General features: G+C 41.8%; 2 protein-coding genes across 4 annotated transcripts in view; both read right to left on the reverse strand.

Moving 5' to 3' along the window:
* Positions 1-15,539, reverse strand: part of zgc:85777 — a 34,944-nt gene extending 19,405 nt beyond the window's left edge. Inside the window, exons 1-4 of one of the 3 annotated variants that reach the window (XM_054744947.2) lie at positions 11,255-11,415; positions 10,247-10,353; positions 628-738; positions 235-355 (exon numbers count right to left, since the gene is read on the reverse strand). In XM_054744947.2, coding sequence (XP_054600922.1) covers positions 235-355; positions 628-636 — 130 coding nt within the window. In that variant the 5' untranslated portion in view covers positions 637-738; positions 10,247-10,353; positions 11,255-11,415. Of the gene's footprint in view, positions 1-234; positions 356-627; positions 739-10,246; positions 10,354-11,254; positions 11,416-15,298 lie in introns of those variants that run through there. The other 2 variants (XM_054744951.2, XM_015955847.3) reach the window with 2 other exon arrangements.
* A 2,247-nt stretch (positions 15,540-17,786) lies between these two features.
* gngt1 (guanine nucleotide binding protein (G protein), gamma transducing activity polypeptide 1) lies at positions 17,787-18,793 on the reverse strand. Its single transcript, XM_015956416.3, has 3 exons — positions 18,643-18,793; positions 18,469-18,567; positions 17,787-18,355 (listed from the first exon to the last, which is right to left on the reverse strand). The coding sequence occupies exons 2-3, from the start codon at positions 18,562-18,564 to the stop codon at positions 18,230-18,232; spliced, it is 222 nt and encodes a 73-aa protein (XP_015811902.1). The 5' UTR covers positions 18,565-18,567; positions 18,643-18,793; the 3' UTR covers positions 17,787-18,229.

Here is an 18,793-nt window from a genome sequence, read left to right on the forward strand (position 1 = left end):
CAACGTTTCGGTCACAAACTCAGCTAGTACTTAGTGTTGGAGTAAACCACTATCCCAGCATGCACTGCTCTTCTCAACAATACTCGCGTTCAAGCTGATGGGGAGAATAACAACCTCTCAAGTATGTGAGCAATTATTTTCCAGCCAAACTCTAAAAAATCACGTTGTTTGTTAGAAACTGCTTCAGCATCGCCTGTGAGTCTTACTGGAGCAGATAAAAGTTAATGGTCTTACCAACTGGTTTGCTGACTCCCAGAAAACCAGCGTTTCCCAAGATCTTGAATATTTTGTGCGCTGGAAACGTTCTCTCTGCTTCCCACTTGTCCACGTAAGGGTTAATCTCCTGGTCGATGAGCTGCAGAGTAAAGATAACAGTTGAGAGATATGATGTTGTTGCTGTGTGTGTGTGTGTGTGTGTGTGTGTGTTGGGTTATATATGGAATTTAAAATTGAATGCAGATGTTTTCCACATTTCTGCATACGCATGCATCATTTCTCTGTTCTGTTCTGACTCTAATAACATAACAAAACAAATATCATTTATTTCTATAGCAACCACGTGGAGGTCATGACACTTTTAATTCCACACAGAATCAGAGAAAACTGGTTCTGAAGGATAACACTGACCTTTTCCATCTCAAGGTCTTCATTCTCTTTCTAAGGCATTTCCATTAACCATTTGCATCGAATGAGTCAGGGTTTTACGTCACTTTGTTCTCAGAAAGGTGCAGTTAACCTCTGGAAAAAATAAAGTAGCACACAAAAAACTCATACTAATGGAGTTCCTTGTAGGTCAGCAGTCGATTCATTATCTACTGAGGCAAAAAGCTGCCAGAAAAATAAAGGCTTGAGATAGAAGATATAAAAAAGAGAAAATGTATGCATGTGTATGCATGCATGTATGTGTGTATGCATGTATGTTTGTATGTATGTATGTATGTATGCATCTATGTATGTATGTATGTATGTATGTATGTATGCGTATATGCATGTGTGTATGCATGTATGTTTGTATGTATGTATGTATGTATGCATCTATGTATGTATGTATGTATGTATGTATGTATGTATGCGTATATGCATGTGTGTATGCATGTGTGTGTGTATGCATGTATGTATGTATGTATGTATGTATGTATGTATGCATGTATGTTTGCATGTATGTATGCATGTATGTTTGCATGTATGTATGCATGTATGCATCTATGTATGCATGTATGCATGTATGTATGCATGCATGTATGTATGCATGTATGTATGCATGTATGTATGTATGCATGTATGTATGCATGCATGTATGCATGCATGTATCTATGTATGTATCTATGTATGTATGTATGTATATATGCATGTATCTATGTATGTATCTATGTATTTATGTATGTATGCATGTATCCATGTATGTATGTATGTGTATGTATGCACTATATATATATATATAGTTTTTTTGCGCATCAATAATAGGTGGAATTGAGTTCTGAAAATGGAATGAAATAATCAATGATTAACCAATAAAGTGTCTGATGTCCTGTGTACAAATGCACATTAGGTTGCTACTGATATTATTTACAATGTTGAATGAATTTTTATTTGATTATGATAGTTAAAAGATATACTAAAATCTCTAGAACTGCAAAAAGTGATACTCTGTCACTCCTCCTGCCAAAACAGTCACCCAAAAGAAAAAAAAAAGCAGGAATTTGTGTCTAAAGTTCAGATCCTGAGGAGGGAAAGGGAGGGACTCGTTGTTGGAAAGTAAAACAAAAAGTTCACCAGGGAGTGATTCTGCATGTCCTCAGTTAGGGGGTGTTTTGCCCAACTTGTGCTTCCCATCAGAAGAATTTCACATCACTTGGCAGCTTTAGTAAGAGAAGGTCAACATCGCAATACGAAGTGTTTCAACATGTCCAGTCTGTGCTTCAGCGAGGAAAAACATCCAGTCAGCGGACTTTGGTCCAGACTTTCCTGTTCATTATTAGTTTACTTAGGGACAGGACACATTAAAAGTGCAGTATGTACTAGGGATGGGTACCGAATTCAGTACTTTTTAAGGTACCGACCGAATTCCATAGTACCGACCGAGCACCGATTCACGTCATTTCAAACGGTGCCTCGTTTCGGTACCCATCCTTCATAACGAGAACTTGCCAAGACACCTGTGCATGCGCAGGACGTTATGTCGTTGGTCCCTGCGAGCGAGTTGTAAACAGAGCAGCATGGTAGAAAGAACGCATGCTAAAGCTTGGGTCCACTTCACTAAATGTGATGGGTAACTGGGTGATGATGAAACCAGCGACAGACAACGATCTAAGTGAGACATCCTCATCTTAATCTGCTCCGATAGGTAAATAAAATGTTTAAGATAACGTTAGCTTGATATGTTAGCTTCCGTTTTGCTAATGGTGCGTTCGCTTTCTCCTCGGAACTCCGAAATTTCCGACTAGAAGAACATGAACGAGCTCTTAAGTTTGGCTTCACTTTACTAAATACGACGGGTGATTGGGTGAAGATGAAACCAGCGACAACGATCTAAGTGTGAGGCATCATCGTTTTAATCTGCTCCAGCAGTTAAATAAAGTGTTAAAGATAACGTTAGCTTGATATGTTAGCTTCCATTGCCACCATTGTTATCAGCTAATGGTGCGTTCACTTTCTCCTCGGAAATTCTAACTTCCCAGTAGAAAAAATCAAATGAAAAAAGACGGCAAAAGGAATGAAGATACACAGTAAATTTAGTTCACATTAAAGATGTTTGCTTCAGTTTAATTATCAGCTTATAAAACTACAAGGACAATGTTAAAATACAAACAGTTGAATCAGGGGTGTTAAATATGTGGCCCGCGGGCCAGATCCGGCCCACAAGCGGGTTAAATCCGGCCTGCGAGATGGTTGTGTAAACTTTATTTTCATACTTTACAATGTAGAGTGAAAATAAACGTATCATTGTGAGCAAGTTTTCTCTGTAATGATTATAAATAAAACAAAGCTGCGCTCAAGGCTCACACAAGAACTTGAATCACATCCTGAAGTTGGCCGCCACTCAGGATGTGACTTCTGATGTTGATGTGCTGGTGAAAGCTAAAATATGTTAAGTAAAATGAGTCAAATATACTTTAAGTGCTGCATGAAACTGATCTTGCCATGTGATCTGTAAGCTCTTTGAATCACTAAGGAATGTTTTTTTTTTATTTGTTGATTTATTTTATTTTTTTTCAAATTTTCAAGTACACTTCAGGTGTTGTACTTGTACTACACTGTCCTCAGGCTCCAGCCTTGTTTTATATTGATTGTATTAAAACAAAGAAAACAATCTGAAGTTTTTTTTTAATTTACCGGTCCGGCCCACTTGGGACTAGATTTCCCTCAATGTGGCCCCTGAGCTAAAATGAGTTTGACACCCCTGAGTTGAATGTTATTTATCGTGATATTTATCAAATATTGTTATACATTGAGAAAAATATATATTTAATTATAAAAGAGAATTAAAATAATAAACATTCAAAAGTATCGAAAATTGGTACCGTTAAGTACCGGTATCGATTCGTAGGTACCGGGAATTAGTACCGGATCGATTCATATGTCAAAGGTACCCATCCCTAGTATGTACGAATTTAGTGAGAATTTTACTGTGAGAAAATCCCCCCAAAATCTAATGCTTCAGTCATTTTGGAAGGAAGGTCATACTGAAACATATTTCATATCCAGCTAGCTACGGGGTTTGTCTCCTTTAAAAACAAAGGAAGGAGGGAAGTAGTGCTGCCACGATTAGTGGCAAAATAGTCGACAATACATGTAATAGTAGATACATCGTTTATTCTAGAAGCCAGGGCTATTCAAGTTTGGGCCTCGAGGACCGGTATCCAGCAAGTTTTAGTGGTTTCTCTGGTCCAACACACTTGTTTCAGTGGTTGAATCACCTGTTCAGCAGTTCATCAGGCTCTGCAGAAGCCTGTTAAATCACCTGCTAATTGAAATCAGGTGTGTTGAAGGAGAGTTAAAACTAAAACGTGCTGGATACCGGCCCTCCAGGACTGGAATTGAATAGCCCTGCTACAGAGCATTTTACTATTGTTGTTGCTAAATGGCCTGTGTTTGTATAGCGCCCTCTACAGTCCCCCAAAGCGCTTTACAACACAATCAGTCATTTACCCATTCACACCCTGGTGGTGATGAGCTACGGTGTAGCTACAGCTGTCCTGGGGCGCACTGACAGAGGCGAGGCTGCCAAGCACAGGCACCACGGGTCCCTCCGACCACCACCAGCAGGCAAGGCGGGTTAAGTGTCTTGCCCAAGGACACAACAGCAGACCTATGAACAAGAGTAGCTCTCTGTTGATGTTAGCAGCTAACGAGGAAATTAGCTTACAGAGGCAACTTTGTTCTCCTGCATGATACCGATGTGCTCCCGTGAAAGTTTCACTTTGCAGATTTTGCACTCAACGTGCTTCTCTTTTGTTTTTGTAAAATGCTCCCAAACGTTTGAGCTACGTCGCCGGCGCACCATGATGTCTTCTTTCTCCCGTGATTCTGATTTGAAGGCTGATCTGGATGGCCACTACTGGGCATGTGCCCCGAGCAGAAAGGTGCAGGCGGTGTTAAAAAAAATGCTCATAGGATAAACGACACGTGCACCTTCTGCAACTATTGGTTAAAGCATAACATCTTTTCTGTGTTAAATCTTAACTTACTTTATTAGACATAACAGAATTATTAATTAGGTAAATAAACCAACTTATATATTCCATCTGTAAGATAAAGCAGACCCTCAGAGCTGTTAATTGCTCCCTGACCCTGACTGCTGAAGTGTGGACCAGCCGTGCAACAGAGGCGTCCCTTGGTGTGTCCTGCCATTTCCTGGGTGAAGACTGGGACATGGTGGAGTGAAAATGATGGTCGTTTCCCCACACTTGCACATTTGCATCACTGCCGCTTCCACCCCATCAGAACGGATCTTCTCTGCAGCTGGGAACATCTGCTCTCAAAAGAGCAAGCCTTTCTCCAGAACATGTCGAAATGCTAACTTTCCCGACTGTGAACAAGAGCCTCGTTTAGGAATAAAGACTATTTTAGCTGGATACATTTGTGAGCACAAGTCAGTTTTGTGTTCCTTTTACTTTAGGGTTTTGGTGTCAACCTCTGTTTGACTGCAGCATTTGTATTAACAGGTTACAAAGTTAATTAAAGTTGTTTGATAAGCTATCATCTTGTCTTTATTAGAAGGCACATAGCTAGAAGCTAATGATGGGTATATTAGAGAATCCTGGTGGAATAAGCTAAGCTCATATGCATGACACGATTTGTCGACTATTTAAATAGTTGTTTGTGGCAGCCCTAGGCGTAACTACTTTTTACCATCAGTGAGTGTGGGGTTGTCGTGTCTCCTGCGAGCCAATACTGCAGCACCAACATTTGTAATTTGACAACAGCGAAAAGCTCCAAAGATGTTTAAAATGGTTGCAGTAACCAAATTGTACCACAGGATGTCATTTAACTTCATTTCTACATATTGCACATTTCTATGTGTGTAAATGTGTCAGTATTAGCTCAAGAGCTCATTTTCAACTGTTGTCCCATGGCAGGATAGATTTAGCCAAACACATAAAAACTCGTACATTAAAACAAGTATACAAGTTGTTTTAGCATATCCAGGAAAAAGCAAAGCTAACTATTAGCACCAACAATGCCAGCACACAGCAGAACTTCTCCAGGCGTGTGTTATTTAAGGAGATAAAACATCAACGTTGCAGAGCAAACAGAGCAGAGTTGCTGTGCTGTTAGCCAATCAGAGGTAAGATGTCCAAGAATCAGGAAATGCGACTCCAAATCCTGTTGTCTGAAACTACTTTCTCCTCCAGCTGACTTGTACTTCCTGAAACAGGTGCATCTGAGCTCCCTCTGAGTGTTCCACACCTTTCAATCCTCAAGTCAGTAATAAAATGAATGCCATTCAGGCTACTTATGGAACATGTGACCAACACGATGTAAGCACAACCAAGTTCTCAGACTAGTGTGAGTGTGATGGTTTTGTTGTGTTGAGGGAAATCCCAGACTGAACCCACATCAAGCTGCTTCCTGGAAGCATTAGGCCAATCCTTCAGTCACGGCAGAAGTGAAACCATCTGACCTGCCCTGGTGCAGCCCACATGTGAAGGACCAAGAGAGGACACACCGAGAGCGTAACCTTGGGTCCTAACTGAGGGATTTCCTGTGTAGATGATTAATAAACACACACTATCCAATGAATTCTTTTGATAAACCATTCCCACTGAAGTTCCTCTTCCTACACTACCAACATATTGTTCTGGATTTCCTATTCAAAGTGTCTTCCTTCCCAGTATTCCCATTTTCCCAGTGACAGCTTATTTTCAGCCTCCTGGTATTTTTACAAAAGGTTTAGTCAGACAGCTTCCCATCAGTTTCTGCAACATTTGTTTTAATGTGCCAAGAACTGCAGGCGGGGGGGGGGGGGGGGGGGGGGGGGTGTTCAGCTGCAAACAGATTATCCCTTTAAGTCCTTTTTCTAGTTTTGCTCTTTTAAACTTGGACCTTTTCCTTAACTTTTTGCGGCGTTGATTTATCGCCCGCCTGGACTGAATGTGGAATTTCTAAAAGACTTTGCTGATTTCTTGGCTATGAATGTGTTGAAATATGATCAGATTTTGATTGTAGGAGATTTTAACATCCATATTTGTTGTCCTGATGAGCCGATGGTCGAGGACTTTTTGCACCTGTTAAGTTCACTGAATCTTTCTCAGTGGGTTAAGGGTCCCACACACGTGAAGGGACACACTCTTGACCTAGTTCTTTCCTCTGGTCTTCAGCCCATTAATGTGGACACGTTGAGGCCTGTTTTCTCAGACCACTCTCCGATTTTATGTAATTGCAGTGTTCCGTCTCGGCAGGTCCCAGCTTCTCTTCCTGAGAGGCGCAGTCGTGCCATAAATCCGGCTAAGGTGGAGAGATTCAGTGAGTGCTTTAGTCTAGCAGGACAGGATCTTCTCTTAGCCCACCTCCCTGTTGAAGAGTTTATTACTCGTTTTGATACGCTATGCACATCTGTTTTGGATGATGTTGCTCCCTTTAAGATTAGGAAAGGAGGGCATAGGGCAGAGCCGGGGATGTCTGAGACCCAGGCCTCCAGGTAGGCCTGCAGGAGAGCTGAGCGAAAGTGGAGGCAAGACAAACTTCACGTGTCCTATGAAATTTATAAAAAGTCACTTTTTGATTACCAGGAAGTGGTACGACAGGCTAGGATAAGATACTATGCCAACATTGTGGAATCAAATTCTCATGACCCACGCACTCTCTTTAAGGTAATTGATTCAGTACTGGAAACGGCAACTTCTGCCTCCAGGTCCACGGCTGCGATGGCCGGGACATGTGAGGATTTTCTTCACTACTTTGTGGACAAGATAGTGATGATTCGGGCTGCTATTGTAGGCCGCGCTCCTGTTTTCGTGGCACCTATGCCACTTAGGGCAAACCTGCCAGCCTTCCAGACTATATCTATTGGGCCATTCCCATCTGTACCGGGTCGGCCCGGGCTGGGTAGCCCCAGTCGGCCCCAGCCTGGCCCGGTTGATTCCACACATCCTTGTCTTAAGCCCAAGTGGGCTGATTCTACCCACCAATCAGAGGCTTGCTCTAATGGAAGGTGTGAATTTGCTGTCAGCAGTGGGTGTGTTGGCCCTGGTCGGCCTGAAGCAGACCCCCTCGAGAAGAGGGCTGAGAATGAGCCTTGGTTACCCCGGAAAAATACCAGGCCACCCAGATATGTAAACAACCTACGCTACCCGGCCCGGGCCGACCCGGTACAGATGGGAATGGCCCATATGACAGAGCTAGAGGAACTCATTTCTAAGCAAAAACCTTCTGGTTCCCCTTATGATGCTCTTCCCCCAAGGATGCTTAAGGAGGCTTTTTCTGTTCTGGACCCTTATATACTGTTTATCTTAAATAAAGTCTGGCCTCTTGTGTGGTTCCCCTTACTTTTAAGAGGGATGTTGTACGACCACTGCTAAAAAGAAGGGGATGGAGGAAACCGTGTTAGCCAATTACAGACCTATCTCACATCTACCTTACGTAAATGCTTGAGAGGGTTGTATATTTACAGTTGGTTGCATTTTTAGACACTCACGAACTCTGGGAGATCTTTCAGTCAGGGTTCAGAGCAGGTCACAGTACCGAGACCGCACTTTTAATGGTTCTTAATGATATTTTTTTAGCTTGTGATGGGGGGGGGGGGGGGGGGGGGGGGGGGTTACTTTGCAAGGACTGGGCTGAGTGAGAAAAAAATTCACCCCCCTCAGAGTTGTCATGAGTGTAAACTAGATCATTTAAACAAAAAAACATGTTTTGGTACCAGGCTGTAAACATGTTTATTTCTGCTGTGAAATTGGTATTTTTAACATGGGAGTCAATGAGGATTTGCTCGCTTCTGACACCAGCCCCCAGCGGATGAGGGTGGAACTGCAATTGTTGCTACTTCCGGGTTGGCTTCAATTTTAAAGCCGCATTGTGGGGGCTTGCGCTCCGCACGGAAGCGGCAAAATAACGTTTAGCGGTCATAACAAGCGGATTCTCAGCGCTTTGCTCATAAAACAGAAGACCTGCAGGCCTCTGTGAGTTAAAACATCCTAATACTGTTTCAGTTGTAATTATTGTGCTCCATCCCTGTGTTTGAACTCTGAAGATGCTTCTTGATGCCACATACGTGTGATTTAGCTTGTTTCTTTATTTTACTCCAGAATAAGAGATTAAGCTATTACAAAAGCAGTTCAGTGTAGTTAAATTAGTCATTCAAATTATTCTAACGTGTGTGTGTGTGTGTGTGTGTGTGTGTGTGTGTGTGTGTGTGTGTGTGTGTGTGTGTGTGTGTGTGTGTGTTACACATATAGAACTGCATGAGAAAGTGTGGTTTCACCAAATCCATGCATCTTATATCTTGGCTGAAGTAATGGCTCAGGAAAATAACTCATATTTCATAAATAATGACGTCTTAATAGTGTCTATGATAATGTTTTATCTTATCTTTGGTCTGGGAGGTGTAACTTATCATGATACAAGCCTTTTAAAACATGTTAAAGTGTTACAAGAGGAGATAAATGCATGAATTTAAAGTTCATGTTTGGAGTCAAACCTTCACAGTTTGGAGGCTCACGCTGGTGAGGAGACACCGTTAGTTCTAGTAACACCTGGGCTCCTGTTCTGACAGGATGGACGTTACGGGACCCTTAAGGATTCCAGTTGGATGATTGGAGGATTATTTAGGAGGATTGGAATAAACAAACTGATTTCAGTGGTGAAGGGTTAAATGAGTGAGTGAACCCACTACCAAGGATGAACTCTGCTAACTTTAAAAATCAGCTGCTCTAAATAAGCATGAAGGTCAGAGAGGAGCTCTAGGATGGACATGGATAAAGGAACTGTGATGTAGAGGTAAAGTAGGGCAGGGCCAACGTTAGCAGCTGTCATACGGTCCATCTGAAATGTTTGACTTTTATTTAGCTTGTTATGTGACAGGTTAGAGCACAGTCTCATGTTAGAGTTTTGTCATGAGAACATTGAGATACCTCACATGCTGATGGCATCATTTCTAAAAATAAAGAATAATTTTAATCACAATTGAAACCTACAATCCTAGAAAAACCTCGTCCAATCAATGTGCACGTCCTGTTCTCACTGATTGGATAGAAATCCCTCCATCAAACAGTGTGTGTGTGTGTGTGTGTGTGTGTGTGTGTGTGTGTGTGTGTGTGTGTGTGTGTGTGTGTGTGTGTGTGTGTGTGTGTGTGTGTGTGTGTGTGTGTGTGTGTGTGTGTGTGTGTGTGTGTGTGTGCGTGCGTGCGTGCGTGCGTAATTGTGAACTGGCATTGTGATTTTGCACTACTTACATTGTAAACATCTTGATGCTGACAAAAATGTAACTAAGTTACTTTTACTTTGAGTACATTTTATTTACGATACTTTTTACTTGAGTAAAAATTTAGGCAAGTACTTTTACTTGTACTTGAGTAAAAAATTATCAAAGTATTGGTACTCGTACTTAAGTAGGAAATTTTAGTACTCTTTCCACCTCTGCCCTAGACTGCTCAACCCGGGACTCAACTGTTTGATAGTAAGACCAGAAACTTTAAGGTGGTTTGTTAGTTGTGAAATGTTTATTAGATTTGTAAAAGTTCAAAAACAATCTTTAATTTTTCCCTTCTAGCTCTAAAACTACGAGACCTAAAATGTTTATACTCACTCCCTCGTCTTCTAGGCTGTTGTGTCCTCACTAGGGTCACAGGGAATTCGTGTCAATCTGCAGCAGTCATAAGTGAGAGGTGGGGGACACTCTCTGGACTTGTCTCTCTCCAATCCATCATAGAAAGAAGAAGAAAGAAGAAAAGACCTTTTCTATAGAGCTCCGGACCCCACGTGACTCTCAGTTAGTGGATGCCATTTTGGCATGCAAAAAAGGTAAACAAACACGGATGTAACCCTGAACATGAACGGGATCCGCTTGGATTTTACTTCGTCGGAGTTTACTTCACACTTTAAAACAGAAGAAATCGTTTTATATGGTCAGAAATTAAATAGACTAAACATCTCCGACCCTTACCGTGCCCCTGGGATACTTTTTAAAAACGCCAGAAGCAGTCGGAGCAGACTTCTTACCGGCACAACACCGGACCTGGCCGGGGAACTCCTTGGGATTCCCCCGGCCGGAGGAGCTGGGGAGAAGGTCTGGGACTCTCGACTCTACTGCCCGCTCCGACGCCAGAAGCTGTCGGAGCGGGCTTCTTACCGGCACAACACCGGACCTGACCGGGGAACCCCTTGGGATTTACCCGGAGGAGCTGGCTCCGGCGGCTGGGGAGAGGGAAGTCATGCTACTGCCCCCGCAACCCGACTCCGGATACGCGGATGAAAATGGATGGATGGACGGACAAATAACAGATTTACACGTAAGTAGTCTCGGTGAGACAGATAATAGCAATCCAAAGTGCTTTTTATGTGTGATCTGACAATTGATCAACCATTGCTTAAAAATTAAATACAGCTTAGCCGGTTAATTGCTGTCATCATAAAACACGTAAACGGCAGCACGCAGAACTCACGAGGCAACGTTTTACGTGATGTTTACTTGCTGCTATGAGTAATAAGACAGAAAAAGCCACGCCAAAATAAGTTTAGGAAGCCCACTAAGAATCATAATAAAAGCATTTAAAATAAATACCATACACAGTTGAGGAAACGTTGGTTTAAGTACCTGATATGAAGTGGTCGCTGCATAAGCAAAATCCTTTACTCTCGGGATCCCACAGCTTCATTTTCGCCCGGTCACTAGGGCGTTTTATTACAATGATCCAACGTTTGCGGCACTCCGGATCTTGGGGAATCCTGTAGATGGCTCATTCCTTATGTCGTCCGCGTCTGTTCTGCATCCTGGGGCACAACAGGAATCTACCATATTTCCCGTTTGATTGAGTTTTCTGACAATAACAAATAGTCCAGCTGCCGGTTTCTGCCTGCCAATATGGCGCCGTTTCGATTTGAACTGTTGCATGCCGGTAGAAGTGACATCAACTCCCGGAGCTCTATAGCGCCTCTCAAGATAAAAATCATGAGGCGCTTCACAAAAACAAAAAACAAAAATGTAAAAATATTTTTAAAAAATTAGAAAATGATTAAAACTATATTTAAAATGAGCAAAAAATAGACAATTGTGATTAAAAATGTAAAGAAAGAGAGAGAGTGAATAGGAAAGAGGGAAATCAGTGGATTCTGAGGAAGTGAAATAGGTATGGAGAGCAGAACAAGGAGAGGGTGATGAAGGTCATACAAAAACCAGCCTGAACAGGTGAGTTTTCAGCTGCTTTTTAAAGGAGACCACTGAGTCCACTGATCTCAGGCTCAGGGGGAGAGAGTTCCAGAGTCTGGGGGCCACAGCAGCAAATGATCTGTCACCTTTGGTCTTTAGCCTGGTGCTGCACAACCAGTAGGCTTTGATCACTGGACCTCAGGGACCTGCTGGGGGTGTAGGGACTGAGAAGATCACCAATGTAACATGGTGCTTGTCCATGTAAGGCCCTATAGACCAGAACCAGGATCTTGAAATTAAGGCTGCAACAACGAATCGATAAATTCGATGAAAATCGATTACTAAAAGCGTTGGCAACGAATTGCGTCATCGATTCGTTGTGTCGCACAACTCTTCCAAAAGCCCCCCCCCCCTTCCCGCCCGACATTGCGCGCAGACAAGATCAAGTCAGAACAGCGCGAGGGAGAGCCGGCAGACTTGCGCTGCTGCGAACCGGTTCCGCATTGTCGCGCAGCGATCCAGGCAGCTGCTTCCAGCGCACGGTCCATTCTCAAAGTGGCGCAACCAAAAAACTATAATAAGCACACGATCGTTCATGTCCGCACATGTCCTCTATTTTCTGTCTTATTTGTGCCTGAAGCTCGCTACTGCGGAGCTCATCACCTGTGCTGTGGTGATGTCACCTCACTGATGCAGCATCGAAAACGCGCTCTGAGCTTTTCGGTCAGGAGATCCTTTGATCTGCTCAAAAGTAACTGATGAGGTGAAAAGGTAAGAATCCAGGCAACAGATTTTCTGGAGAATTATGAGGAGATGCAGGAAGATGAGAGACAGACAGGACAGGAAAATAGTTAAATAAAAACAAGAAAACAAAACAAAGTGTTGAAAAGTAAAATGTAGGTAGATTTATCTCCACTACACGTTTTTACCAGTAAAAAACAATAAGTTATACACATGTCATATTTATACATCTGATTCAATTCAGATCACCTTCAAAACTCAGTCACACACCCAGGGCCGTTTCAAGACATTTTGGGGGCCAAGGCAAAATGCCCCCCCCCCCCCCCCCAACTGGGCTCCCCAGAAGCCTCTGTGTAATCCATACCCTCTCCAGTAGTGTTAGTTATATGGTGTTTATAAAAGCCCCTCAGACATTACTGACATGTTCTAATATTATCAGATGAAAAACTAAATTATCAGACATGCTGTCTCATCTGCTTCTTTTCTAAACTTGCAAAAAGTAACAAAACCATTTGAAAGCCACTATTTGTGGATTCTCTGAAAGTTTCCATGGAGTGTGTGACAACTTATTTTATCACTGATCCTATCGTCTAATCTCACAGCTGAAACAAGCATCCTTAATCATCTGTGCACAGGAAGCTTGCCGATGCTGTAGTAAAACAAAAGGTATAATAATTTATTATTAATAAAACCTTGTTGCAGCACTAAAGCAGAAAAATGAGATTTTGCATTAAATATGCAAAATATTTACATATGAATTGTTTTAGAGCCCTTTAATTGGCAGAATCTGATATCAATTTAGTTCTTACAAAAAATGGGTCCCAACATGGTTTGTGTGGCGTTGCCATAGTGTGATGTCATAGGCACAGATCCCCTGTCCTCTTGTTTGGAAATGGAAATATGATCACCCTACATTAAACAAACTGTCCACCCGGGCTTTTGCGCTGCACAGAGACGCTTCGCTGCCTATGACTTTGAACGTCAGTTGAGAGTCAGTCTCATGCAGACTGACCAATGAAGAGAGGTCCTCAGGTTAAGACCCTCTCCTCATTGGTCAGTCCACACGAGGTGGGTCAAAGGTTACTCTGGGCGGGTTACGTGTTGTCAGGCATTCAAGTATTGAGTATATTTACTGCATATTACAGTAAAATATTCTGTATGTGACCACATTATGGTGATCCTTGGGTCGTGATGATGGAGCCCTTGAATATTGTTGCCCAGGGTACAACAAAGTGTTAATCTGGCCCTGGTTCCGCCGTCACATTCCCGCAGAAACTGGTTGATCACACCGGGGCCAGACTACTAGCATGTGGTTTTACAACCACAATGTCCTCAGAAGCGAAAATGCTTTTAAAAGGGAGGGAGGAGTCCTAACTGTTGCTGCAGGCGTGTTGTGTGAGAGTGCAGTTATATACTGGTTAATATATTTTTGGGTTCAGTTGCTTTCATGTGGCCTAATGTGAGTCTATTTGGGATCATTGGAATGATCAGCAGCATTTCTTGATGTGACTTTATGGCAGTTGCCCAGGGCATCATCGCAAGGAGGATGGCATTCATTTACTTTTGTTTTATTTGGTATTTTTTCAGTCATTTTTGGAAATAGTGATCAATTTTGATTAATTCACAGCCTATGTTTAATTACATTTAAAATAAATGTCAACAGATGAGATCAAACAAAACAGATGAGAATTGCCCTTAAGCTGTTTAACTTGGACCAAGCATTTTAGGTCACAGATAGATGTAGCTTAGGGTCTCTGTCTATACACCTTATAAGACAATTTAGGTGATGGCATGTTGTTTTTCTGCTATTGAACTGTTTTCTAATAATGTTGTGTTAAATAAAGTGAAGGAAGGAGAGAAATAACGTTTCCCTAGCAGTTTTTAAAAATTTCCCCATGTAATCCGATTAATCGATTAATCGTGTCGAGACCCCATCCGATTCATCGATTATCCAAATAATCGTTTGTTGCAGCCCTACTTGAAATGAACCCTGAAGTTGACTGGCAGCCAGTGAAGCTGGAGGAGAAGCGGGGTGATGTGGGTCTGTGTGGAGGACTTGGTCAGAAGCTGAGTACAGGCGTTCTGAACCACCTGTAGACGGTTCAGGGAGGTTCTGCTCAGACACGTGAAAAGAGAGTTACAGTAGTCTAGCTTCGCCTAACTTGTGAAACTACAAGACAGGGATGTTGTGCTGTTTACTTTATTTTTCTCTTTGCATCTTGTCCTGTGAAATACTGGTAAATAAAAAAAAAATACAAGATAAATTGTTCTAGTCTGACCTAAATTTTTGAAGCTAAATCTCAGTTTTTGCAGTTGACCGGTGCAGTTTGTGAACTAGCACTGGTCAAAAATGACCCAAACAAGCTGTGGAAACGTGCTTTAACCAAATGTTGACCCGCAGGTTACCTTCAAGTGCGTTATAAAGGTCATAAAACAGTTGTGTTGACCAACCCTAACACTAACCTGCACCACAGTGTATAAACATCCATCTACGGTACCTTCAGGTGGTAGTGACAGCAGCGGGATGCTAGCTTAGCCTAGCAGTGGAGGGAGCAGACAAACAGGACCTCTCACCTACTTTATTAGAAAACCTAGACCCTGTTTCTTTTCTTTGTGTTCGACAGAATACTGCCATGTTGAGAAAATATTAGTATATTTAACGCTCATAGCCAAAAACACCCACATTCTGCCCTCTGGCCTCAGTTTTTGCTAGCTACAAACTTTTAGATGAATATTAGAAAATCTGCATACCTTCCGAAGGGACTCCTTCAACGCAAAGTGCTCTTGTGTGTAGATTAAATGGTCGGCCGTGGTGTCTGAGGGCTTGAACGTTGCGGGTTTAGCTGACGCGTGTTCAGACAGAGGCCGGACACCCGCAAGCGAGGTGAGTTTGTACAAACTGCGGCTGTTAAACAGCAGGTTTAAACGCAGAGCTCCTCCGTGCAGCGCCATGATTGTTGACAGCAGCGGGGCCGCGCATGCGCACTCGGTGGCAGCACGAATTTTCTGCACTTTTTACAACTTTCCGTTTTTGTTTATTATCTAGAAAATGAAGACTTTCACAGTCTTTATTATTACGTTCAAATGACTAATTAGTGAGATTGACGTCATATTTGTGAACGTCATGATTAGGAGATGCACAGGAACATTCAGTCATAACTTCTCAGAAAAACTTCATAATGATGATACAAGTTAATTTTATTATAAGAAACACCTATAATTTGTAATAATGGGTTTTAATGTCATAAGTATGAGAAATAAAGTAATGATTTTAATTATGATGATGATGATGATTATTCTAAAATCCCATATATGAGCCATAAAGTCATAATTTTTCATCGTCTTGCACTCAATCACATTTCATTTGCACATTTCTTCTTTCATGTTCTTGCTCCCTATAATATTCTGCAAGTCTTTTTTCAGACATTTATTTATATTTTTTTAAAGAGCAAGTCACCCCTACCAGAGTATTACGTCACTCCCACTTCCTGTTTGAAAAATGCAACAAATGTTGTTGCCCAGCAGACCGAGAGGGCGGAGCCGCTAACAGATACATGCGCACTCAGGTTCACAACGACATTGTGACATCATATCGTATCAGCTAATGTCCTAGGGTACCTCTTAGCCAATAGTGATGGCAGATTTAAAGAGCAAGTCACCCCCTACAAGAAATTAAAGAGCAAGTCACTCCAAACCAACATTTTTTTTCCTGATAAACTATATAAATGAGTGTCTGATTGTGCTGTAGACACGTGCAGTCAATAATTCAGCACTTTAGTCCATCTTAGGCCTAGTCCAAACGTAGACGGGGTTTTTTTATAACAAATATCCGCCCCTCCAAAAACTTGCATCCACACCACCGCGTTTTAAAAACAAACTCTGTCCACACGTAAATACGTTGTTAAGGACATGCCAGACCTGTAGGCGACAGTACTTCCCCGTTCTTAACCTCATCCTTCGTCTGTGGTCTTCCGCAAGGAGCAGTAATTCCGCTTGCAAAAACAAACAAGCAGAAAGCGCTTGGACAATTGATGGATCGGGTAGTGACAGAGCGCAGCTCTGAGGGCTTCCATGATGCCGGCTAGTGTAAACACAGGTCGCACACGTGTTGTCAGCATTTTTTTGTCGCGGAAAGTGACGCTGCGGACCTTAAAACTCCGGTTTTGTCCGTCCACACGCAGACACCCAAAACAGAGAAAACGCAGATCTTCACTTTGGCCGGAGTTTTTAAAAAGATCCGTTTTCGTGTGGATGACTGGCCAAAACGTAGGAAAATATCTACGTTTTGGCAGATCCCCGGCTACGTGTGGACAGGGCCTAAGTTGTCTGGCAGACCGAGAGGGTGGCACTGCTAACAAATACACACACACAGGCTCACAATGGCATTGTGACATCATAATGTACCAGCTAACATCATAGCATACTTCTTAGCCAATAGTGGTGGCAGATTTACATTCAAATACAGTGCAGAACTTTTTTCTTGACGATGGCGCAACACTGACAGTTTTAGGCAGAATATTAAAATTTTAACTAAGATGCACTGAAGTGCCAAATTACTGAGTACACGTGTCTGCAGCACGATTAGACACTCGTTTATGTAGTTTATCAGCAAAAAAAGTTGATTTGGGGGTGACTTGCTCTTTAAATTCAAATGCAGTGCAGAGTTTTTACCTGACAACGGCACAACACTGCAATTTTAGGAAGAAAATTCGATTTTTAACTAAAATGCACTCAAGTGCAAAACAATTAACTACACATGTCTGCAGCACAATTAGACACACATTTATACAGTTTATCAGAAAAAATAAGTTGATTTGGGGGGTGACTTGCTCTTTAAATGTGGTACACAATTAAATTTTGTATTTGTTGCATTTATGTCTTTGTTCAGTGCAGAGTGATTTATTCTACTTTATTCCTGTCGTGACAACAAAATATCGCCACTGAGATTAAGATGTATAAAATTAGAGTGATGATAGCCACAATTATTTATGATGGTTAATATTATGATGGTTATAAATTCAAACACAAAATCAAAATTATAGCTTTATGAATCTCTACTGACAAAATAAACTCATTTGACCATTTGATTTCATTCCAGTGGTTCTTTCTTTATTCAGCACTGAAATAAACACGCTGAAGGTTTTTTTGTATTGCATTCGAAGTTTTCCTGTAATCTACCCCAAAGCAGGAATATTAGAAAATTTTGCATATGAGAAATAAATAAATAAATACATACACAGGGAGTTCTTTAAAGTTTATTTTTACCTGTGATTTATGCTGCAGCATATTGTATTATATTACGACAAAAAGTTGGGGCAACTGAATGCGTGCAAACTGAGTTATGGAGATGAATGCTAACTTTTCTGTCAGCCCCGAGGCAATCACAGAGACAGGCTGACTTATAAACATGCACATATAATGACAGCTGCTTCAGTGTTTGAACAACACAGACACCCGTTTGCCCAGACTACATTCACATTTGCCAAATAAACTTATTTATTGCATCTTTTCAAAGAATAAGGTTATAAGGCTACAGATCTGGCCTGAGGATAGGGATTCAGTTTTATGAACTCTTTTTTATCGTGTCCTTCTAGTCTCCTTCTGCAAATCCATTTTGCAGGGGGGAGAGAGAGAATGTCCTTGGGTGCTAATCTGAGATGTAGAAAGCTCCCCAGGTCTTTTTTAGCAGACGACACAGCCACCTTTCTCCTTGAAGGGGTTCTTCTCCTCAGAAATGCCTTTGACGAGGGTGTCCTCCTCCACTCCCGCCTGAATGTAGTCCTTGATTTCTTCGCAGCATTTAGACGTCTAAAACAACAAGAGGGAGCGTTGAATGAAGCTATCTGCTCTTTGATTCAACAGATTTAAAAGGATTGCTGTTATTGTGCGTTTTTTTAATCGTGTCAGTGTAAAGAACTTACCAGCCACCGTTCAAGTTTGACTTCAACTTTGAGTTGGTTCACCTCCATTAAAGCCCTGTCCTTGTCCGTCAGATCCTCCACGTTTATGACAGGCATCGTCTGTCAAAGCAAAAGAAATGCTTAACATGTTCAGGATGTTAAAATATTAAAAATAGAGTTTCAAATGAGACTTACAAATGGTCACAGGCAACAGTCCTTCACTGCCAAAATCCTGCAGAAGAATCCCTCTCCCCTCTCTCAATCTGGGTTATAAAGTAATCTGCACCAACAATTCTAATCTGCTAATCTGATTTAAAGAAGCCCCATTGAAGAACGATGCCGTGTA

The sequence above is a fragment of the Nothobranchius furzeri genome, chromosome 11, assembly GCF_043380555.1.
Source record: "Nothobranchius furzeri strain GRZ-AD chromosome 11, NfurGRZ-RIMD1, whole genome shotgun sequence".
Classification (NCBI taxonomy): Eukaryota; Metazoa; Chordata; class Actinopteri; order Cyprinodontiformes; family Nothobranchiidae; genus Nothobranchius; species Nothobranchius furzeri.